Here is a 25,539-nt window from a genome sequence, read left to right on the forward strand (position 1 = left end):
AGTTGCCACAAGGGTTATTGGTTTAGTAAACTTTGATGTCAACTTTCTTTCTAAAAATGACTTTTGCTGCACATAGTATAACATTGTAACTTGGTTTCTGAAATTCAGAAATAATGTTTTATCTTTAAGGACATTTTTTTTTTTTTACCATTCTGTGGTGAAGTTGTCAACACCTTTTAATATATAAGAATTTTTCTCTTTCCCCCCAATATATAATTTCTTCCATATTTTCAGATACTTACATCATCTAAACCAATTTGTTGGCACCTTTCACCCCATACCATAGAGAGAAACCATGGAACAGATTTTAAGTGCTGACAGAGAAAGAACTGTTAATTTGCCTAGTCTGCAACCTGTGCAATTTTCTACTTTTTACATAGAGTATAAATTTCCTGATATTCATATCGATGTTTTATTAACTATTGATGTGCTGAGTTAAAAAAAAAAGGTGGCTTTTCCAAAGATGATTATTTATTTGTCACTTTCCAATCACTTGAACACAATGCATGGTGAGCAAGGACATAGCCATAGTTTCATCTGCATCTTTGAAATCCCTTCCTCTGGCAGAAAAACAAACAAACAAACAAACAACAACAACTAAAATACCTTTCAGGAATTCAGTTTAAACTTGAAGAATTATGGAGTTTTATAAATTGCAGTTTCCTTTTAGCATGCACTTTTCAAATCCCATTAGGTGACTCCATGGATAACTTCTCCTGCTTCTTTATGTGCCAGCTCATCATCCACCTAGGGACCAGAACCACCACTGCCTTTCTGCCAAAACTTGCATCCCATCCTTCCTTATCTGCTGAGGACAATGGCACCTCCCTCCCCACAGCTGCCCAAGTCCTGGACTCTAGAGTCACTCTTGTCCCCAGCCCTTCCCTCAATGACCACATCTACTCAGCCATCAAGTCATGTAAATTCACCTTAGAAGCACACATGCTTTTGCTCTTGCTAGCATCCCCCACTGTTACAGCCTTATTTCAGGCCATCAGTGCTCTTTGTAGGGAATATATCAACAACTTCACATCATCTTTTCTTCTTCCAGTCTTGCCCTTCCAATTTATTTTCCATGAAATTGTCAAGGGGCTCTTTTCAAAATGCAAATCTGATCAAACTACTCCCTCGTGTAAAAGCCATCAAAGGCCTGAGGGCTTCTGGGTAGAGTCGAACTTGTGTAAGATGCTTCAATCTACATGTCTTGCCACCTCCTCCTCTCAAATTCAATGTGCTTATATACAATTTTAGCATCTGATATATTCTATTGCAATCTCCCTTTGTCTGTCTCCCACTCCTCACTTATGCCACCAGAGACTAGACTGTAAAGCTCTGGAGACAAAGACTATGTTTCATTGACAAATATCTCCTTGGTGCCTGCTACACAGTATTGTCTAACTAAAATTTTACTTAATGAGTGAATTGATGAATGAATGAGTGAAGTGTCAACTCTCTCTACTGTCATGATCTCATCCAATCTCAGAACACTAGATTAAACAACAACTCAACTCCTCAAATTTCCCATGCTCATCTCAGTTGTCATGTTAACACAAATCACAGGTTTGCTTTCTTCCATCAGATTCCATCTTGTCTCCATCTTTTCTTTGCTCAGCTTCAGACAGATTCCCTACAACTTTCCTCCTAGTATAAAGTGCACTAAATCGAACTCTAATCTTCTTAAAGAGTTAATGTGCCTCCCTAAATGACTAATTTACTACTAGAAAGTGACTTAGGCACTGGGGAGAATCTGGCTCATTATTTAATAGCCAATAAGGCCAGCTGTTTCATTTCAAGAAATTAATGGTCTTTAAAACCTTTCCATATTGTACCAACTGCTCTTCTCGATGGAGAGCCAAGTGACTTTTATTAGTAAGGTTGATAAAATCCAAACCCCGTTAGCCCTGCTCTAGCCTTCTTCATAATACCAACAGAGTCTTCTGGGACATCTGGTTATTTTTGCTTTACTTTCTCTGTTGATTTTTTGAGATATTTTCCTTGCTGGGTTTTCTTTGGTTGCTCCCTTGGAGACTGCAAAAGGTGGCCTGACAGCTGCACTCCCTGGCCTGATGGCTTGACCCCCGGCCTTCTTGACTTCTTAAGGAATGCCTTTCAGCATTAAGCCTAATTTGGCTGAGACAGTGAGCAGTTTGTTACCTTCAGGTTAGCTCCTTCCATCTTTAGTCGCTTGAAATTACTCATATGTATAAAATAGTCACATGAGGAGGATGTTTTATGCAACCATCTTTCTCTAATTAATATCCCGCCATTAGGCAAAAAGGTCAGGAAAAGGCTAGATTAGGCCACAAATTCATATTATGCAACAAAGATAGAGCAGCCCTTAAATTTTTAGCCATGATTAGTATTTTGAGGACATTTGGCTTTTACATATAAGGATGAATAAAGGATATTTGTTATCTACCAGCAACTAATGTCTCTATTCTTTTCCAATATAACTGTTGCCAGTGGTACATGGACAACTGTATTACAACATCCTACATTTAGATTATATATCTAAATTATACATGGTGGAGTGGCTACGGTTTAATGTTAGTATTTTACTTTTTAGTGTTTCCTGTGGTTTTATGCTGCTATAATTTATAGGGGGATTGACATAGTACTTTGTGTCCCAAAGAAGGCTGTTCCTTCTCTTAGTGTTTCTTCTTCCTCTCTACTCTCAGGGGATGAAACAGAATGTTGTTACCTTTCAAAAGATGGGAAGATAGGATGTATAAATCCTTCCTTAGGCAGCACTAGCGAACACACAAATATAGCCTTGAAACGTAAGCAGGGCCTGTATTTCCTGTTGTTGGCGGGTGTGGTAGGGAGAAGGGAAATAGGGGTGCCTAGTTAACAGGTTGATGCCATCTATCTCATTTTCTGGGATTTATAAGCTGGGAAGGTTTGTTCTTTCTAAAAGCACATGAAAGGCAGGGTTTAAAACAGAAATATATATACACGCATGCTGTTGGGGGCTGAAAGGAGACCAAAATAAGTTTTCTTGCTAAAACTATCACATTCATTCTGATAGTGAAGACACCCTTCAACACAGTCAGCCACTGCTTGGATATTTTTTCTCATGAATTTTACAAAGGAAATATTCTCTATGAGGACATTATTGTTTTATTGAAAGAAAAATGCTGGCCACACAGAAATTGTAAGGGGAGGATTTTTAAAAATGACCCCTTTAAAAAGAGTTTACAGTGAATCCCTCTCATTCAGTAAGTTTTACTTACCCCTTCCCTCAGAAATCTGCACAAAATATTATTCATTAAAAAACTGGCATGTAGGGATGCCCGGGTAGCTCAGTAGTTGAGCATTTGCCTTTGGCTCAGGTTGTGATCCCGGGTCCTGGGATGAGTCCTCTATCAGGCTCCCCAGAGGGAGCCTGCTTCTCCCTCTGCCTGTGTCTCTGCCTCTCTCTCTGTGTCTCTCATGAATAAAAAAATAAAATCTTTAAAATAATTGGCATGTAAATTTAGGGAGTTTGAGGATCCCCTGAAACCAATCAGTAGACAATATAAATATTCCAGCTTACGACCCCTCTCAGAGTTCCCTTGGGTTTAGCCAAAGTGATACATGTGCTATCTCAAGAGAAGTCTCTTTTTGGTAGAAAGTGCATCTTTCTCAGAGAAATTCAAAGAGCAACTTCCAGTGATATAAATACTATCTTTGGGGAGCACAATTGGAGTTCTTATCAAGCAGATCTGGGGAACACGGACATGCATATTCGAAGGGATGCATGGCTTGTGTGTCAGCTCAACAGTTACTCTATGTTCACGTGGCAGAGGGTCACCTCGGCTGGCAGAGGGTCAAAGAGAGGAGAACATATTTTGCAAGGAGAAGTGCCATCCTAAGAAAGAAGCTCATCTGGGTGATCCTGACTACTCCCAGGACACTGAAGACCCGGTGCTGTATCATGTTTCAAGGGTCCAGATCAGAATGCTTCAGGACACTTGTATATTCTGACACAGGGCTTAACTGCAGTGGGAGCAAGAAAAAAAATTTGACTGGTTGATGCATATCAGTAAATTGCACAGATAACTTCTGCATTCTTTGTACAAAGCCATTTAACATGGGTATCTAGACCATCATGTATTTTTTATGATTACAACAATCTCACAGTTGGTACTGCCTGACACTATGTTATGAAAGCACATTACTACCTAGGATGACATGTGTGTTCAAAGTATTCCTGCAGAAGAATAAATAAATAAGAAATAAATGAAATCATAAACAACTAGAAGAGAAATTGGCAAATATTTATCGGTCTCATGATGAAAGACAACTTTTTACATATAGAAGCAAAGATTAAATCATAAACCAAAAGATTGGAGACTTATAGAATTATAAACTATTCACCATATGTATAAAGTTAAATTAAAATAATATTAACATAGGACAATGAAGAACTCTAGTAAAGTAAGAAGCATTAAACACCTAGACAAAAATAATACAAAAATAGATGAGTTACCATAGACTGAAAAAAAAAACTAATTCCAATAAACATGTGAGAAAAACTCAACTTTATCACAAGTAAAGGAATTATAAATTAAAACTGTTTGCGATAATTAGTAGTTTTTAATCGATTAAATTGACATAAATTAAGTATTTTGTACTCAGTGCTGGTGAGGTGTAAGTTGAGACAAACTTTTTAGAGGTCAATCTGGCAATATATATCAAGAACTTTAAAAATATTCACTCTTTGATCTAATTACATGTTAGGAATTTATCCTGTAGCCTGCTGGATCTGTAAACTATACATTTTGGTCTCAGGAAGATGAGCTTAAGCATCTTAATTGACTGGATGTAATGGATCCAGTTGTATAGGCTTCACGGACACAACACTGATATCCACATAAAGTCTCATGCTCAGGTGAGGCCACAGGTGCAGTATAACTAGGGCTCTATGACTAGTCCCTTCATTTGGCCAAATTCTTGCCATTCTTAACTGGAGCACACATGACCTGTTGAAACCCACACAAACCTGACCAGGTATGTGTTTACAGCCATGAGCATAAATAAAGTCACTGCAGACCCTCAAACTGGCATCATGCATTCACGGCCACGGTTAAGTCAGGCACCTATGTAGCAAATTCCATTTTCCTGAGGCTTTCATATTTTGGCATTCTCAGAGGAGCTGCCGTATTTCCATGATGTTCTGAACATGGACTCGACAGCAAATGACCTCACCAAAGACTTTCCGTCATTTTGATGAATTGTATTTTTGAGTAAAACAGAGAAACCGGAAATATATTCTTCTGAGGTTCCGCTCTGGGGCGGCTCTGTCAATTCTACCATCATTCACTGTGTTTCATATAACACATGACCAATTCGTACAACACCCACTTCAAAAATAAAATGAATGTGCCAAGACTGTCTGGAGCTACTCAATAACTATATATTTCCCTCTTATGAAAGCATGTTAGGACTGATGCCCTTTGACCATGGCACTTCACCCTCACGCACTGTAGCAGTGGTGCTCTGTCCAGCAGGCTCTCCCCACGGCAGGTCCACCACGGGACTCACTCCACAGGTCTGTGCTTCTCGGCTTGAGGCTCCCTTGTGCCAGGGCTCTAGAGAGGCAGAAGTTCTGGGGACCTGGCTCCTTCAGGAGCAATCCTTAGCCAATGACAAATAGGACTTGCAAGATAAATTCCCCAACATCCTTGCTCTCAGGTGGCACCAGGTGTGGGTGCATTCCATACTATTTCCAGAGGGCCCCAGAACTGATCCCCATTGCCTGCGGCAGTAACCTGCTCACGAATGCAGTACAGACTGGCTTTCTTCCCTGTTCTCCCTCATTCTCTTTCCAATACTTCCTGGGATCGCTTCCCAAATAAAATCACTTGCTCTCATGTCTCTGTCCCAGGGTCTGCCTTTGGGACAAACCCAGCCTAAGACTTTAGCATGAGGACATTTTTAAAATTTTGAGTTGGCACTAGAAAATTATGAGAACCTCCTATGGAAAAAAAAAAAAGAGAACCTCCTATGTTCCTTGTTATTGTTGTTTTTGCTGCTGCAACAACAGTAAAAGGAACTCACTGTACTTTCTCCAGATTTCCGGCACATTCACATTTGCCTCATTACTTTTTCATTCATCTTCTTTCCTTCCAGTCTGTTCCCTTCTCCCTCCATGCGCCCTCTTTCTCTCCACATTTGTAAGCATGCACTCATGCATAGTATTGTATATACATATTATTATTTCTGGAACCATTTAAGAGTAAATAGGAGACTTGTGCCTTTTTACCCCTAAGTATTTCAATGCATATTTCCGAAGAACAAGAATATTCTGTCTCATAAGGACAGCACAGTTACCAAAATGATTTCCACTGTTTCTTATTATTTTCATGCTTCTACTTTATGGGGTCAGAGCTATGCTTAGTCACAGAATGCCACATGGCATTAAGTCACCAACTCTTACTACTTGAGAAAAATATGATTTCCAGAATGAAATTACACAGACAAGGATAGATAAGCCTTTCCTGTCCATATAGCTGAGGACATGTCACAACCACAGACTGGAGGCCAGGCCTATGCAATTTGCACTGTCCACCTGCTTCTTTTCGTACTTTCTGAGTAGGAGACTCAGCGGTTATTACATCATCACCCTTAATATGCCCTAGGGTCTTCTGTGTTCAAGAGTACACATTGGTCTAACCTCTTGGATTAGCCACCGCACTTCCCATCTTCGTTGAGCTATCTCTGCTGCACATTTCAGGATCTCCTTCTGGAATTCTAAAAGGCACTTCTAATCTAGCATGTCTCAACTCACGCTCAACATTACCCCCCCAAGCCCAGTCCTCTCCTAGCAGTTCTTCTCTCAAGAAATGGTGCCACCACCTATGCCGTTGGGTGGGGATTCATTCTTGACACCTGGCTTTGCTTACCCCCTGCACCTCTACATGCAATCCGTTAGAACATTCTGTCAGTTCTTCCCACTATCTCTTCCCATCTCTGCTGTCATCACCACTACCCCTGGATGCCCCACCACCTCCTACCTGAGCTACAACAATAACCTTTGAACTGGTTTGCATCCTTACTCCCTCCAATCTATTCTTCAGCCTGTAGAAAAAAAAAAATTGAAACACAAATCTATGTCTTCCTTCTGCTTAAAACCCATAAATAGTTTCTACTTAGTGTTTGAATGAATACAAACATACTTAACCACTCATGGTCTGACCTCTAACTACTTCTGCTCGGCTCTTGCAGTTTCCATCCCGGCCACACAGCCTTTTTTTCAGTCTCTCAGTTCATGGTGCCATCTCCTGCCACAAGATCTTTGCACATGTTCTCCCTGTGTGGAATGTGCCTTATGTCTACTCTCTAACCTCCTTCAGGTCACAGCTCCCTTGATTCAGTCCAAATTCCCATATTTTCTGGAATCACACAGCTCTTGTTTTTCATAAGGGGCAGAGTTAAAATTTTATGTTTTCTTTGTGATTGTACAATTATCATCTTCTCCACCTGATTACAAGCTTCATGGTGCAGGGACTGTGTCTTGTGGACCTCTTATTGTATCTTCAAGCCCTACGGAGTGTATTGTACTCAGTAGGTAGTCAGTGAATAGTTGTTGAATGAAGGAATAAGCAAGCATAGATGACTTTTTTCAGCTCAACTGTGTAGGTTAATAGAATTGCATAGTTAGCTCTGAGCAATTCAGGACTAATCTGGGTTTTAAAAAAATCAGATATGAAGGAAGTGACCAGAAAAAGTACAAACTGGAATTCAAGCTGTTGACAAGATGGTAACATAAGTGACTTGTCTATAACCAATCCACAGAAAGCAGTCCTCACATTATCTTGGCCATATTACATGGGGCATATCCAGAAATTACTCATATAAATACTGGCTATAAGCTCTGTCTTATATATGGACCTGATTCTGGATGTTAGGAAAAAAAACAAACAAACAAATAAACCCCAAAACCATGAAAGAGTGTTACACAGTCTAGACCATTTAGCATAAATTATCAAAGGCACCAACATATCAGTGGAAAGTGATCAGACAAGCACAAACTCCAATCCTGATTTTATAGGCCTGTTTCCAGAAGAAAAACTTCATTGTGGCAAACTTCTCCTTAAAATAGCTCAACGTGCTTATTTTCCATCTTAAACCTCTCCTGCAACAATTACAGCTCTTTCCGGTACCTTGTAAAAGCCAGGCTGTCAGACACTATCATTTCTGGAAATGGGTGTGCATTTGCCTCAGCTACATGCAAGCAATTAGTGGGCAGAAACCTTATCTGAGCAGTCACCACCCTGTCTTCACTTTCAAGCAATGGCCAAGTTTAAAGGCGACTTATCATGCCCCAGAGCATATTGTTGGTGGAGCGTGGCCAGTGAGAATTGCCAGGTTCCTATCTTTTTAACATGTCATTCCATGTTCAACCACAAGGGTCAGTTTTGCTGATTGTTGAGGGGGACAACCCTCTATTGGGACAAGCCCGAACCACTTCTATCTAGGCTTAATTGAAGACTTGGAATATAAGCAAGAACACATTCTGGATGCTGCTCTTTTTGTACCAACCCTTCCCACATTTGTATTGCAAATGTTTGCCTTTGCTAGAAATAATGGAGCTGGACCAAGGTGTTTGCTGGCACAAAGACTGAGGTTATGGGGCCCGTGTCACATGAAATCCAGGGCACAGATGGGCTCGTGTGGCACCTCCGTGCTAATTGACTGCCAAAGCTCTCTTCCCTGGACTTGAAGCAATACAGTCAATTGATGCCATCCCGCCACAGTTATCTGGCATTTACATCTCAGCCATGTCCCCTGAGCATCTGCCAGGCCTATACCGTGAAAGAAGCAACAATACTTTCCTGGCTATGAAATCTGCTGAAGTGGAACCAATTGGTATATATATTAAACACTAGCATAACAAACATGTTGTCTTTAAAAAAGAGCACCGTTTAGAAGATATTTCAGCAGGAAGGAGGTGGGTGTTTATGTATGCTAAGGGGAGCTCTGTGGTTCGTGGTTGCTATTCTTAGTAATTTTGAATGCCTGTTAGGGGTTTGTTCATGTTCATGTCCTAGAGTTACATATTGTAGTGATTTTGGATGGGGTCAGCATAGAGAGGTCTGCCTCAATAGGGGATGGCATTGAATGCTTCTCTCCTACTTGTTTATAGCCAACCTGGCACAAGACAACTTGATTTATAAAGAAGTTAGAGGCTTCAGGGGTAGAAGGAGCTAGACTAAATCCAAAGCCCGTCATTTATTCTATGTGCAACCCTGGCCATATTACTTTGTATCTCTAGCCTCAGTTTCTTCATCTATAAATTGGGATAACAATACTTATTTCAGGATTGTTGCTAGAAATAAGGGAGGACAGTTGAAAGTACCCACCAGAGTTCTCAGAGCACAATAAATGGTTATCAAGTGTTGGTTCCTTCCTGATGCCCCATTACAAGTGCTTCTTTGGAAGGGCAGTGCAGAGTGCGATCTGGGGCTGGGAATCCGGTCCATGCACTTGAGGTATGCAGTCCTTTGCCTGTGCAGCCCCATGTGGAGCCATTTACATCTTTGTTTTTGCTCCCAATAGGAGCAGAATAATTGCTGTAAGGAAAATGTGGCTATCTTGTTTTTACTCAGGGAAAACAGTGATATAAGACTAAGAATGATACGCTTCAAAAGCAATGTTCTTTTTTCCCATAAATTCCCTATTATTTGTCTTATTGTATTTTATTGCTTTTTCACCACCTACAGGTTTCAACATTTCCCATGTTCTTTGGAGCCCTAAGAAACACTGAATATATTTCTAATATGGTCGAAGATATCTTCCTTCCCATGAACTCATGTTACTCAAGAAGAAAGCTGCTGGGGATCCCTGGGTGGCTCAATGGTTTGGCACCTGCCTTCAGCCCAGGGCATGACCCCGGAGTCCCGGGATCGAGTCCTGCGTCAGGCTCCCAGCATGGAGCCTGCTTCTCCCTCTGCCTGTGTCTCTGCCTCTTTCTCTCTATGTCTATCAAGAATAAATAAATAAAATCTTAAAAAAAAAAAAAAACAAAAAGAAAGCTGCTGGATTCCACCATCTCCCTAACTTGTCGGTGTTAGTGGCATGTTAAAGCAGAAGAAAGAAGATCTTGAAAACCAGAAAGAACTGAGTTTGGATTCTGATTCTGATCTTGCCACTTCAAGGACGGATTTTTTTATTTTACAAAATGAGCATCATAATGACTCTTATCCAGTTGGATGGTGAGCAGAAAATGAGACAACCCATAGAAAGTACATGGCACGTGCTAGGTGTTGCACACATTTACATCATGCCCCTTCTGCCTTTGCCTTCATTGTTCTTGGTTTGATTTCCTTTTCAAATATAATTGTCTAGCTTAGGAGTAAATATGGCATCATTGAGACAATCTGTGGGCAGATTTTGGTGACAAAAATGGAAACTAAACCTAATGACTTCACTCTTCCATTATTTCTGGGGAAGACATCATGTGTTCCTGCATTTGGGGAGGCCCTTGCTTTTTATCCTAGATGCCTGCATGTTTTAGTGATGTGATGTCATTTCAAAGAATCATAAAACACAGCCCTCACAAACACATACCAGATATTGTAAAGAATTAATACACTTGGTTTATTCAGAGTGTCTCTGCCTGTGGTAGGTTGACACAAGGACAAAGTGAGGAACTTGGGCCAGGCCATAGCAGCGAATGGCTGGAGAGATGCAAAAGACAGAGGGAGGCAGGTGCAGAGTGAGAGCATCATGAAAAGCACTTCAGCAGGGTCAGGAAACTCACCACAGTAATTCCAGGGCCATGAGCTTCTGGTGGCAGATGGCAGAGTGGCAATCCGATAGGAAAACATCAAGAATAACCAAGGAATATGAGAAATTAGAGACAGAGCAACATTCTGCATGGAGCAGCTGCCTAGGCACAAAATAAACCATTTCTTTTCTTTTGGTTGGAGATGTGGGAAATGAATGCTAAATCTCAAATATGTGTAGGAGGGAAAATATGGAAGTCAGCTTACCAAGCTCACCATGTTTCAAGTTCAAGGTAGTGTCAGATTTGGCACTGTTGAAACAGCAGGCACATCCCCCTCCTCTAAAAGGAGTACTTAGTGAACAGACATGTCATAGTTCAATATTTTCTAGGAGCAATGAGGGAAAAGTAAAGATCTGTGGAATTTAATATATGTGGTCCATCAAGATTCAGTTGAAACTATTTTGGGGACATCAGTGCTGTAATGGGTCTTAACATGTTTTAAATCACTAGTCGTCTAACTAAACTCATAATGGAGGACTTCCACTGAATAATTAATATTAAATATTCTAACTGGCATCAAGGATATATTGGCTATGAGGAAATGATGAAAAGTTGATTAAAATGGACTTTTATCTGAGGAACTAAGTGACATAAAAATGATATGGCAGTAGCATTAACCCCCTGATCTCAGCCGCTTGGCATCTTGAAGTGGTATTACACGCTAGGGCTTTTTGCATTTTTCAGGAAGTTTGAGTTGACGATGGAGATATCTTCATTTCACAAAGAATTAAATTGCCGCTAATTCATTATTTTGTCTTCTGCATTGAGTGAGGCGGTGTCAGAGAAGCCAACCAGGCAGCTGACTACAGGAGTCTCTGCAGGAGAAGCAGAGACTAGATTTTCGGTGCAGGGAGCCAGAGGGGAGAGAATGAGAAATTTAATCTGGTGGGGTAGCAGGGCTTCCCTGATTTTCAAAAAAGCATTACATTCTGTCACATGCAGATGCAGAAGATATGATCTAGACAGGTTCTTCAGCTTCCCTCCAAAGTCAGGGCAGTGATCACAGACTTGAGTACTGAGAGGTGGACTTTCAAATACGGAGCAGTTCAGATAAAGTTGTGCTACCAGGAAGGGGTCAGAAAGACTGGCCATGATCAGCCATATCTAGATGAGGGGCATCAGGCCCCTTCCCTTGTGGAGAAGGAGTAGCTGGAATGGCCTCAAACCCTGGCTGAACATCTGACTGCTGGGAGCAGTGCATATATGTTCATGAAGCCTCTTATTTGACAAACTGGCTTTGTGGCAGACAGAAATCCTTAATTAGGCAACATGGAGACTCTGTCCACTTCCCCAGCCCAGATGGCTGAAGCCCCACCCTCACCGGATACAAGCTCACACACATATACACCTAAGGTGCTGACTGCTCTTGTTTTCATTGCACTCACTCAATCACTAGCTTAGCTTCAGCAAAGACCAGGACTGTGGCATTGGTGAAAATCTTTGCAGAGCTCGAAAGTCACTGCCATCTGCTTGGCAAATGCTATAAAACAATGTAAGGTTGGCAAAGGAAAACTGAATAGCTGTGAGCAGAGCAGAAGCTCCCTTGAAGAGAACCAGAGCAATCAGGGAGAGAGACGGTCCTCAACCAGCCAGGTAAATGACAATAGAGGGCACAGGGGACGCCCAGACCAAATGCTGTCGAGGGTAATACAATGTAGTAGGCACAGTGCAGGTCGCATGCTTCAACATTAGCTGCGTGCTTGTGATTGAGTCTTCCTGGGTGGGCAAAAGCATATGTAGACAAGAAAGCTGAAACCGACAAAATGAACCAACTGAAATGTTAAAGCGGAAGTCTGTTCTTATGGCATGTTCTTCTGATCTGAACACAATCCTACCCAATACGAAAACAGTGGGAACACACTTAGGAAGCAAGTTTATTTTGGGTTCCTAGGAAGCAAGCATAAGCTGTTTGCTCCTCTAAAGTTGCTCTTTCTACCCAAAATCAATTCTAGTATGTTGCTTCTCATTACACAGCCAAGTTAAAGCTGCTTCAGACGATCATAGACACATTTTTCTCCCTCTCAAGTAATTTATGTAATACGGGTTAGAGCAACATCAGGACTGGGAGCCAAGTATGGCCTGAGCAGGGCCCTGTCCCGCATCCATCTCAGGAAAGGGAGTCTCTCTCTCCTTGGGAATGCTCCTGCAGCTTCCCCCACTGCCCCTGAAAACATCTTGTCATTTTTTTCTTTCTGGGTAGATATTATTCTTAATCTTAAAGAACCAAAGTACCAATTTGCAGATACTGCTTTTTCAACTCTCGGGAGTGTTCTAACAAAACAGGAGTCTCCTTTTTGGTAGAGAAAGTATATTGCTTAATGTTCATGTAGCAATTACACATTAAATTGTTCATATTTCAAGGGAAGGACCCAAGGGGATGGGAAAAGAATTGATTTTATGACAGCATTTACAGAGATGGTTGAAAGGCATTACTTAACCTGTATATTAGTAATGTTCTGTGTCATATACAAAGATGAGTAAGACATAGTCCCTGTCCTCAAAGGTACTTATAGTTTAGGGAGAAAGACAAAAAGGTGACCAAGTGATACAAGGTGAGTGTGATAATCACAGTTTGATTCTTTTTTTTTTGTAATTGATTTATTTATTTTTAAGTATTTGGGCTTAGGCTACATGTATCATGACCATTTACCTTTAAATACATCAGTCAGTATGTAATTCTACAGAACAAGGATTTTTTTAAGATTTTATTTTTAAGTAGTATCTATACCCAATGTGGGGTTCAAACTCACAACCCCAAGATCAAGAGTTGTATACTCTACTGACTAAGCCAGCCAGGTGCCCCCACGGAGTTTGGTTCTGACTCTTAAGCTGTATAACCTAGTTCCAGAGGTTAAATGTACAAACTTGCAGCCAGACTGTTTGGGTTCCAATCCTACCTCTGCCATTTCTACCTGTTGAACTTGGGCAATTGTATTTGTGCTCTTGCCTATGAAATAGGGATTATAATAGGGTTAGCTCTAGAGTCACAGGATTGTTGTGAACATTAAGCAAGTCCGTAGATATAAAGCAGTTGGAACAGTGCCTGGCACACAGTAAATACTCCATCAGAGTTGACTGCTTAGAAGTCTGGACTTCTACAGATTCCAGGGAAAAGAGGCATTCTCATGAAAAATTAGTGTTCTATTAGAAAACAGCATCCTGAAACAAATGGTCATGAAAACTTGGAAGAAACTCTTTCCTATAAATTACTTATATAAAAAAAATCTATTTTCATCTGTCTGCTGATATATTGAAAACCTGTTATATACATAGTCCTATGTTAGGTCCTAGTGGTGGTTATAAAACATGATGAATATAAAACAATATCCCCTATTTCGAGGAATTTATAATCCAAGGGGTGGAGAGGGGCAGCAAAGCTTCATAATCTAACCCACGGTGTTTTTAGTGGCACTAGAAAGGTGCCAAACAAATGTCATGGAAGTGAAAAGTAAGAAGAGCTAAAGAAACATGACATTGAGGTCTTGAGTTTGGGCATGGGAACCTCTTTCTTGAAGGTAGAGGATGGAGGTGTCAAGCAGGCGATTATAACTGGGGTCACATGAAGAGTGAGATAGCAAGGTTAGCTAGGTTCATTTTGGAATTATCATCATAATGGTGAGAGCTGAATCTGTAGGAATGAAGGCAGTTGCTCAGGGATAATCTACATGAGGAAAAGAGCTACAGGCAGAACCAGCTAGAAGTTATCAGTGCCAGTATCAGAAACTTGGGGCAAGAGGCTACCATGTCAGTGGGTGGTGTGGAAAGAGAGTCAATAGATACGAGCCACTCTTCTTACGGGAGGAAATGTGGGACCTAGAGGAAAGAGTTGGGTGAAAGAAAGTTCTTTGTTTCCTCTGATGGACTGGAATCAAGCGCATGGGGGTAGTCCTGCCACTTGAGATTTAAATGAAACTCCTTATCCATAAGAATTACTGTCTCCCAGCATGTCTACTAGCACAGCTTGTTACTCAGATCATATTGGTCTGCTATGCCCTCTTGCTCTTGACCATCTGGACCACTCACTGGTCCTTCCCCAGAGTTGGCTAAACCTTTAGTCTCAGTTATAACCCTAGCGTAGCACCATGCAGGCACTGGCTCTTCCTTTGTGCATGCTGTGGGCTCTCAGAGCCTATGCATTTACAGTAGTAGGCAGTGGGTGGGGGAAGCAACTGCCAAGGGACTTCAAGATACAGCAGAGAGAGGGGTAGTTGATGGCACAGGATCCCTACAAAGCCGGCAGGAATGAGCTGTTGTATGGGTTTGACTCACTAAAGAAACACGTCTTCCCCAGAGATAAAATTAAAAGGAGCTAACACTAGGAAAAAGAAAAATCCTTAAAATATGTCAGGCAGGCTCTTCACTGAGGGTTTTGCTTATACTACTGTACTTACTACTTATCCCAGCACCATACAGAGGCCCTAATACCACCCCTATTTGTGGATGAAAAAACTGAGTCTGGAGCAGTCAGATCACTTGGCCAAAGTCCCACAGGTGATAAGCAACAGAGCTGGGGCTGTAATTATGGCCTGACCCCAAGTCTGTGCCCTCGTTGTCTCTCCTGGGGAAGTAGGGTCAGTGAAGACAGCGAGTCCAAACTGGGGAGAAGTGGAGGAGCTCATGTTGAATGAATGTCTCAGGGTCATAAAGGAGAGGAAGTGAGGTCATCTCTAGAGACTGGGCTTGGGGGCTTTAGTCATCTTCACAGATTTTAACGGGAGTAGAACAGGGTTGGAATGGCCACTGTGGGAGAGTCAGGGGAGTCGACAGCACAACTAAAAGAAATTCTGGACAGCAGCAGAGGCCCAGCTGGGGCTGCATAATGTGCATTTTGTACTGGAACCAACGAAGGCATTTTTATGAGTTTTTCCAGCAACCTTTCACCGCCCACATATATAGGACCACAGAAGAGATGTTTTTGCTCACTCCTTAGGACTCAACACTTGATTATAAGCCCAGAGGAGCAACATCTTGTGCCGATGCCCTGAGCCATCTGCAGAGAAGGGATAATGGGATCCCACAGGGCCAGGGATGGGCCAGGTGGGAACAATGGTGGCTTGGGACGGGCCTGTGGTGCGCTCGCTGCTGGAGGAGCTGACCACAAGGAGGCCCGCGAAAACGGAGCAGGGCCCGGAGGCTGACGTGAAAAAGCAGCTGTTTGCAAAAATACATACACTGATGTTCACACTTTAAAGCAGCCTAGGAAACGAGCGCTTCCTTACTCACTCAGGGTGAGTAATAATTTGTGTCGGGCAAGAATAAGAGAATGCTGACTTCACTGTGTTTACTACCAGAGAAAATTGGGGGGCTGGCCAGGATGGCAAAACATCCGTCCTGGTAAAAGCCTAGCATTTGCTAATGAGGTCGTATTACAACTATGCTCTGCTTTCCAAAACAGCACCCTCAGGAAACAAGAAATAAAGTCATTTTTCTTCAGAGACAGAAGATTTAACATTGCTTAACAATGATACTTAACATCCTTAGCCCTTAGCCTTAGGCAACATCCTTAACTCCTGAGTGCTAGGAACTGTCTTCTTCCAGGGCTGGCTCGGGCTCTGGCTCTACTTTGGGAAGGGTCTTTCAGCAGGGCAGCAGGTTGCAGGAGCGCACTTTAAAGATGGCTCAACTCCAAGAAAGCATAGCACGGTGCCTCTTGACCAGGGCTACTGACTCACGCCATGCCTGGAGAAGAGGGTGTGTGAGGGGTGTGTGTGCACTTTCTCTCTCTGTGTGTCAATGGTTCCAAATTTGGCATATAAATCAGCATTACTGAGTTAACTTAAAAACTCCTGTGATGCTCTCCACAAACCACATGGCAATCAAATCAGCCAGGAGCACATTTAGTTCACTGTAAGGTTGGCCACCAACTTCCCATAGATAGAATTATTCCTATTGTTTTAAAAGAATTATTTATTTGAGAGAAAGAGAGAGAAAGAGAGAAAGAGAGAGAGAGAGAGAGAGAGATCTTGAACAGAGGGAGGGGCAGAAGGAGGGGATGAGAGAGTGGGGAGAAGCAGACTCCCTGCTGAGCATGGAGCTGGGCTTGGGGCTCCATCTCAGGATCCTGAGATCATGACCCGAGCTGAAACTGAGTGGGAAAATTTAACTGGTTGAGCCACCCAGGCACTCCTGAATTATTCCCATTTTCAATTAAAAATTTAACTCCGTAAATATCAAATATCGTAAAGCTCCCTGCCTCTGTGACAAAGAGGGGATGGATCCAGTGCCTACAGAGATGTGCTCACCTTCCTCTCTTGACAAAGGGAGAGAACAGGGAGCTGCTGTGATTCAGGCAAGAGAACAGGAAAATCTCCAGGGTGGGGAAGATTAGAAAACCAGGGTAAATGTCACTGGCACACAGAGCTGGATCTGTATACCTTCTTAAAGCCAAGTGGGTCCCCTGCCTCTTCATTCTGCATCTTGTTGGGTAAAGATGGAGTACCCGCATGGGCTGGAGCACATTGGTGAGGATATCCTGCAACCCCCTCTTCAGATGTTGAGATGGAAACCTGAGGTGGAACTCCTCCATTTGAAAACTTGTGCCAGGGACCTCACGTGCATTTGTCTGAATACCATTTATTGTCCATCATGGCGACTTCTGGTTGCCAGGTAGCCACCAAGGTCTGTTTGCTCATGCAGCTAATCACTCCTACCACCATGCATCTGTGTGAGTGCTGTTGGTCAGAACTGCTTTTGGTCTGAGATGCTTTCCCTCTAACTACTTTATATTCTTGGGGTTGGCAGGATTTTGTCAACTCATGCATTGTGATGATAGCTCTAGAGCCACAGACAGCATAAATGTATCGCCTTTGTCAGAAAACTCGCTCTGCAATGTTTAATCCTAAAATAGGCTTGTTGAGAGTTAGCCATGATTAAGCATTTCAGGGCTTATTAGCAAAAATAAATAGGAGTTGGAAATTCAGAGGACTTTCTGCTAATAATTACTAAACCAAGTATTTGTTGCACTGTCATACAACGTTTATTTGCTGCCACCTGTCTGAGAGAGTAGAGTCCTGGGGATGGACTGGCACTGTGTCTTCAGTCTCTATATCCTCAGGGCTCAATACAGAGTAGATAATTAATAGATATATGGAAAATGAATGAGAGAAATTTAGAGTTTTCAATGTTATTTTTGTGTTTTTGATTTGTACTAAAAAAAAAAATCCATTTCCGCAGTCTGGTGCAAGTTGGCCAGGAGACACTAAACTGTATCCAGTTTTTTCTTTTTTTTCTTCCCTCTCATAAGAACATACTACTTTCCATCTGCCTTAACCACAATTTCCATACATTTCAACATTGAAAGCCAGAAATGTTATATTTAAAACAAATTTTGGAGATGACTTCCATTTTTTAAAAAATGAAAACAAAATACTAGGCCAGGGAAAAATAAGGAGAGGAAAGAAATCAAGAATGAGAAGAGACTATGAGACAACATACCAAAAAAGAAAGCAGAGAGATAAATAAGATACAGTTGTATGGAAGCTTTTAAAATATTGTAGTTTGAGTATCCTGCCCAATCAGTGTTAACAATTGATTCTCTACTAGAGCTCAGATTTTATTACTTTTGAAAATCAACATACTATTTATAAGAGCAGATGGTCACTTAGGCTATGCCTGTTGCAATATCCAGGATGGTATTTTTGTAGATTCACACACAGAATTATAGCCAGTGTGAAACTCAACACAGTAACTCCCTCTGGGATAACACTTCAACAATTCCACTTTGATGAAAAAGCTCTATTTAGGATCCTCTCCCCTCTTCTTAAAAGGAGATATTCCGTAACATTTCAGTTTTTTGGCTGGCATTAACCTTTCTTTGTTTGTCCCCCCACTACCCCCCAAACTCAAGATTTCTCACACTCCCTCTTCACTCCCATAGTAGCTGCACTAGACATAATCTTGGAAAGTTTTCCTCTTTGTCATGTGCTACTGATAGCAGACCAAAATTATTCTTCATCTCACAGATAAGAGCACAAGCCTTTGAGAATTGTATCTCATTTTCAGGGGTGTCTAGTTACAGCCTAAGTGGATCGTGTTAGGCCAGAATCACCAAGCGAACTTTTCCCACGCGATTGTTTTCCTTCCCCCACTGTGTCTGCGCCTCTCAGCAATATTTGCTGACTGCCTTGCAAACCTGGTCAGATTCTAAATCAAGCACAGAACATCTTCCCAGGTTCACATTTCTCTCCTGCTTTTTAACACCCACACGAAGCTCCAAGGTTAAGGTTGGCTTGCCCTTCCTTGTAGGTAACTGCTAGGACAGAGGATTTACTATTTTACTGTCCCTAAGCTTGGTGCAGGATGTTCAATACTATTTTTATAGCAATGGCTTAGGATTTCCATTCTGTATACAATATTCTTGCTGACATGTTCAATTGCAATGATATACTATTTTCTTTTCTTAAAAAATAACCCACAAGTGTTTCAATTATTAGCACAGTTGTGAAGATGGCACGAGGGTTGTAGCAGACGGGAGTAAGGAAAATTATAACATATTCCCAATTTCAAAGCCAGATTTCTATTTCATGTAGATTTCTCTAAAGACTTTATTTGTAGGTAAGCTAGTGAGAGGAGACCCCTGAGTGATCTACCTGGGTAAGGATGCGTACTGTCTCTCCATCCCCTCAAAGCGGACATTGTGTGCAGTCCCATCTGGACCCTTTCCAGACACCTGTGGAGAGAAAAGTAATTAGAGATGAAGATCCATTATACACCCTGGTTACTGACAATGCATTGCAAAATTATAATCAGTGCACAAATGCTGCTGCTGCCTGCCAAAAATCAACTGTGGAAAAGCAAGCAGGATCTCAGTATTGCTATTGGAATTGATGATCAAGCCACAAACATGGCATTTAACAACAAAGTCACTTCTTTCAAAAAGGGTCACTGTCAAACTGACTCCTTCCTGTCACTAAGCCAGGGAGATTCAGTAGGCTGAAAGACCATTTTTTCCCCCTTTACACAGGCTTTAGTTTTTAGAACAGTTTGAGACTTATAAAAAATCTGAGAAACAGTACAGGGTTTCCGGAACTCAGTTTCCCTATTACTAACATCACACACTAGTGTGGTATGTTTCTTACAATTAATGAATCAATACTGACACATTATTGTTAACTAAAGCTCACAGTTGACTTGGATTTTTATCCAACCACTTTCCTGTTTTGGGATCCCCTATTACATTTAGTTATCATGTCTCCTAAGTTCCTGTTGCCTAAGACAAGGACCGTATTTTTGTGTTTCTTTGAAATTTTATTTATTTGAGAGAGAAAGTGTGAGTGCATGTGTGTGAGAGAGCACAAGTGGGGGAGGGGCAGAGGGAGAAGCAGAGCAGGGAGCCCAATGTGGGGCTTGATCCCAGGATCCCAACCTGAGGCCGAAGGCAGACACCCAATCGAATGAACCACCTAGGCTTCCCAGGGCCATATTTTTGAAAAGTACCTTTTCCAAACCTTTCTTTACTAACAGGGGTTGGTGACAAGTTACTGTCTACTCCAGAGCTTCCATGAAGCCCTCCCTTACCCAAACCTCACTTAATTCCCTCCCCTGGCAACTACCACAGAGAAGTCAGGACCTCTTTTCTAGCTAGGGTTGATCTTTATTATTTTTTTCCCTTCCTTTGTGCTTCCCATGTTGACCTCTCTTCGGGTCTCTTCCATCAGCCTCTGAGACTCTGAAGAGCAGTGCGTGGCCCCAGTATGTTCTCAATAAAGTGTGCTAGTTCTGTAACTGTAAAAACTTTATACATAGTGCTTCTGCAGCTCTCATAGCAATCAAAAACAGGATGAACACATCCAGGTATTTAAAAGTACTTGTTGACTTATCAATTACATCAACAGGTAATGACCTGTTCATGTCAACACAGGTGGGTTTGTGGATCATTTATGTTTTGGCTCTTAGGCTGGGCTGGCCATCACATAATGGGCATGGAGGGGGCAAACAGAACACCTGGACATTATAAGGGGGGAAGAGAGAATTTGCCAGTAAGCACGGGAAGTAAAGGTGTCAAGTCAGTAGGGGAAATTTTTCTAGGTAGTACTCGATGTGCAAGTTATTTTCTTCTTGCCAAAAGTTCTAGCTCTCTATAAAACCACCATCCTAGCTTGGGTGACATGTGTAGGGAGGATGTACTGTGGAAGTTGTTGCAAAACAAATATATACACTTATTTAGAGTAAGAAAGACTATTCCTGGTGTCCAGTTATTACTGAAGGCTCATCAGAATGTATCCTGAAAAACCTCTCTATATTTCACCAATACATGGAAGAGGAGTGGCTGGAGTTATAAGAAAGGGCAATAGCCCAGTGAATTACAAAGGTAGGGATGAAGACTGCACATACAAACTCACAAGCGACTACAGAGAGACAGAATTCTCTGCGTTAGGATACAAGTCCTGATTTAAACCACTGACTTTTCTAACAAAGATCAGAAACAAGGGTGGTATCAGACAAACGGGATAAATAAATGGTATAGAAAAAGCAGAAGCGAAGGATACAATTATTGTCCTCAGCCACTTCTAACTAAGGTTTTGTTCTTAAACTTTTTTTTTATGTAGGAAGAATTAGCTCGAATACCAGAACTATGCTGAAGGTTATTTAATTGTGGTTGGTGGAGAACATTGTGCTTATGCATCCCTAGTATGGCTTTATTTATTTAAGATTTTATTTATTTACTCATGAAAGAGAGAGAGAGAGAGAGAGAGAGAAAGGCAGAGACATAGGCAGAGGGAGAAGCAGGCTCCATACAGGGAGCCCGATGTGGGACTCCATCCCAGGTTTCCAGGATCACACCCTGGGCTGTAGGCGGTGCTAAACTGCTAAGCCACCGGGGCTGTCCCCTAGTATGGCTTTAGACATTTACAAGTAATCTTTTTCAGGATCCCTGGATGGCTCAGCGGTTTGGCACCTGCCTTTGGCCCAGGGATTGAGTCCTGCATCCGGCTCCCTGCATGGAGCCTGCATCTCCCTCTGCCTATGTTTCTGCCTTTCTCTCTCTGTGTCTCTCATGAATAAATAAATAAAATCTTAAAAAAAAAAAAAAGTAGTTTTTTTCTTTTGGCCACAAAACTCCAAGTTAATCCTTTTAGCACTGTTACCAGAACTGGCCTAGCCTAATGGTGGCTGTCCACATTCTGGGGTCTCAGCACCCATGTGCCTCATCTTCTGGTGAGTTACCAGCATAAGAGATTTTATGAAATGTAGGATGATCCTTATCTTAAGGGAGCTTTAGTCTCATTGGAAAAACAAGCATCAGAAGTGAAATAATTAAAGAATGATGTAGGACAATGTATGTTCCAATGCCATTCAGGACATTACTAACAATGGCCCAGGTGACACCAGAAGGTGTCAGGAAAAACTTCACGGAAGTAGCAAAGATGGGTGGCGTGTTTCTGTATTGAAAATTATTCTCTCATTCACCAATTGTGTATATATTTATTATATTTATATTGTATCTATATCTATATACCATGCTTCTCTATAAACATGACAACATCTTTAACAATCTGAACAATCTTTGAACCAGGGATTACTGAGCAGCTACCATATCCCAATGCCATGCTAGGCACTATATTTAAAGGAATGAATAAGGGCTGGATTTCTTCATTCTTTGAATATAGAGGAGACAGGTCTGCAAATGATTACAGTACAATGAGATCACTGCTAGAGTGTCAGTATGAGAAAGGAGGTAGTAGGAGTCTGAAGAAACAGATAGCAAAGTCCACCTGGCGGAGTTGAAGACAGCTTCATATGGGTGTTGAAGCTTCATCTGAAACCTGAATATGAATGAGGAGAAGTTTTAGTGGGGGAGAAGGTAGGAGCAGCAGGAGAAGACATTCTGAGCAGAGAGAGCAAAAATGAAACAACATGGAGGCATTTAGAAGAGAAAAAGCACTGTGTCTTCAGGGAAAGTCAAGATTTTGGTAAAGGAAGAAACAGAGCCCATTAGGGAAGAGGATATAGTAATACCAACACCACTACTACTATTACAGCTATAACTGCTATTGCCACTACTACTACGTGCTTTTAGAGCACTTTTAGTTTCACAGCAAAAGTGAGAGAAATGTAGAGTTCAGATCCCGCTGCCCCACACATGCACAGACTCCGCCATTACCACCCTCCTCACCATGTGCTACATTTGTTACAATTGATGAACTTATATTGACAAATCATCATCCACAGTCTAGAGTTTATATTAGGACTCACTATTGGGGTTGTACAGTCTCTTGGGTTTGAACAATGTATGACATGTGTCCATCATTATGATATCATAAAGAATATTTTCACTGCACTAAAAATTCTCTATGCTCTGCCCACTCATTCTTCCCTCTCCCCAAACCCATGGCAACCATGGGTTGCTGTTGCCAAAGTTTTGCCTTTTCCAGAATGTCATGTAGTTGGAATCTTACAGTCTATAGCCTTTTTATATTGTTTTCTTTCACTTAGTAATATGTATTTAAGTTCCATCCATGTCTTTTCATGCTTGATAACTCATTTCTCCTTAGTGCTAAATAATTTTATATTGTCTGGATGTACCACAGATTATTTATCCATTCATCTACTAAAGGACATCTTAGTGACTTCCAAGGCTTGGCAATAATAATAAATAAAGCAACTATAAACATTGTGTGCAGATTTTTGTGTGAAGATACATTTTCAATTTTTGTAAATACCAAATAGTGCAGTTCTTGGGTTGTATGTTCAGAATATGTTTAGTCGGGTAAGAAACTGCTAAACTATCTTCTAAAGTGGTGGTATCATTTTGGATTCCCACTAGTGATGAATGAGAGTTCATGTTGCTCCACATCCTCACCAACATTTGGGGTTGTCAGTGTTCCAGATTTTGTCCATTCTAATGGGTGTGCGGTGATAACTCATTGTTATTTTAATTTATATTTTCCCGATGACATATGATGTAGAGCATCTTTTCATATGCTTATTTACCATCTGGATATCTTCTTTGATGGGATGTCTGTTAAGGTGTCTTTGGGCCATATTTTAATTGATTTATTTCATTCCTTATTGTGAGGTTTTAAGAGTTTTTTGTAGTTTTAGTTTACAGTTCTTTGTCATATGTGTCTTTTGTAAACATTTTCTTCCAGTCTGTGTCTTATCTTTTCATTCTCTTGACAGTTTTTATTGCAGAGCAGAACTTTTTAATTTTAGTGAAGTCCAGGTTACCAATTCTTTCTTTCATGGATCTTGCCTTTGGTGTCATATCTAAAAAGTCATTACCAAACCCATGATCATCTAGCTTTGTTTTCTCCTATGTAATCTTCTAGTAGTTTTATAGTTTTGCATTCTAAATTTGGGTTGGTGATTCATGTTGAGTTAATTTTTGTAAAGGGTATAAAGTCTGTGTATAAAGTCTGTGTCTAGATTCCTTTTTTTTGTATGTTGGATGTCTAGTTGTTCCAGCACCATTTGTTGAAAAGACTATATTTGCTCCATTGTATCATCTGTATACCTTTGTCAAAGACCACAATAAATATTTATTTGGGCCTATTTCTGGTTCTCTATTCTGCTTTATTGATCTATTTGTCTATTCTTTCATCAATATCACACTGTCTTGATTACTATAGCTTTATAATAAGTCTTGAAGTTGGGTAGTGTCAGTCTTCCAACTTTGTATTCCTTCAGTATTATGTAGGCTATTCTAGGTCTTTTCCTTGTCCATATAAACTTTAGAACCAGTTTGTTGAGACTCTTTAGAATCAAGAAAATAACTTGCTAGGATTTTGGTAAGGAGCACATTGAATATATAGATCAAGTTGGGAAGAACTGACATCTTGACAATATTAAGTCTTTCTATTCATGAATATGAACTATCCCTCCATTTATGTTTTTTCTTTGATCACTACTACAATTTAACAGTTATCTGGTACTTACTGTTTGTCAAGCAAAATGCTATATGTTTTATTTAATCAGTCTAGTCAATCTTCCCCAATAACCCCACTGGTTGCCCCATTTTTCAAATGGTAATACTAAGTAGATGCTCATATAGCTAGTGCATGGAAAATCTGAGACAAAGATCAGGTATGTCTGACCCCAGAGTCCAATATCTGGAGATACAGCCATGGGCCATATCTTGGAGGAGCTCATATGCCATGCCAAGGAACTTAGGTGATGGTAAAGTCATTGAGAATGACTACTTGATAAGTGACGGGACATATTTACAGGTTAGGGAGATTATTCTTGCCACAGTGTGGAGGTTTCAGTGATAGTTTGAGCCTGAGATGATTAAGACCTAACCTAGGGAATATACCAAAGGATAAAGGCTCACACATTGTTAGCTTAGAGTGGAGGCCACTGGCTGGCCAATGAACTCAGAAGTGTAGGTAGTGTGCTACATGAGGGTAAGTATTTCACTGATAGCACAAGAATCTCTGGCCCAATGAGTAGAGTTCTACAGTAATTCTTGCCACAAGTATAATTCAAATGTGTCAGAGCTTTAAGGGAAAACAGAAACATTTTAAAATGGCCTGTGTTTTCTTCTGCTTTTCTCCATATTTCTTAACTGCGTGGGCCTCTCAGGTATTACTGGGCCTTTCTGTTTTCAGAAAAACTTGATTAATCCTGCTAAAAGGGAGTCACTCAGTGGGTCTGATGTGGTGGATGCTGGCCCAGGAAGTTCTGCAAGGCACGGCACCATTTCCTGTGAACACCCATGGGACGTCTTGCCTGATCTCAAGTTCTACAGAGATCCTGAAGAAACTGGAAAGGAAGAGCAGGCCACTGCTGAAAAGGCTGTGCCCAAGGAGGAATTTCAGGGTAAA

The 25,539-nt window shown here is 41.1% G+C and overlaps 1 protein-coding gene and 1 non-coding gene across 6 annotated transcripts in view; one reads left to right on the forward strand and one right to left on the reverse strand.

The window, feature by feature from the left end:
* Positions 1-25,539, reverse strand: part of PARD3B (par-3 family cell polarity regulator beta) — a 979,753-nt gene that overhangs the window by 34,430 nt on the left and 919,784 nt on the right. For all 5 annotated transcript variants that reach the window (XM_077885333.1, XM_077885331.1, XM_077885334.1 and 2 more), the window contains one exon: positions 19,363-19,442. In XM_077885333.1, coding sequence (XP_077741459.1) covers positions 19,363-19,442 — 80 coding nt within the window. The remainder of the gene's footprint in view (positions 1-19,362; positions 19,443-25,539) is intronic.
* Positions 25,042-25,192, forward strand: LOC144306303 (small nucleolar RNA SNORA62/SNORA6 family). The gene has a single exon (XR_013373372.1). It is a non-coding gene; the product is annotated as a small nucleolar RNA SNORA62/SNORA6 family (small nucleolar RNA).

The sequence above is a fragment of the Canis aureus genome, chromosome 36, assembly GCF_053574225.1.
Source record: "Canis aureus isolate CA01 chromosome 36, VMU_Caureus_v.1.0, whole genome shotgun sequence".
NCBI classification, from domain to species: domain Eukaryota; kingdom Metazoa; phylum Chordata; class Mammalia; order Carnivora; family Canidae; genus Canis; species Canis aureus.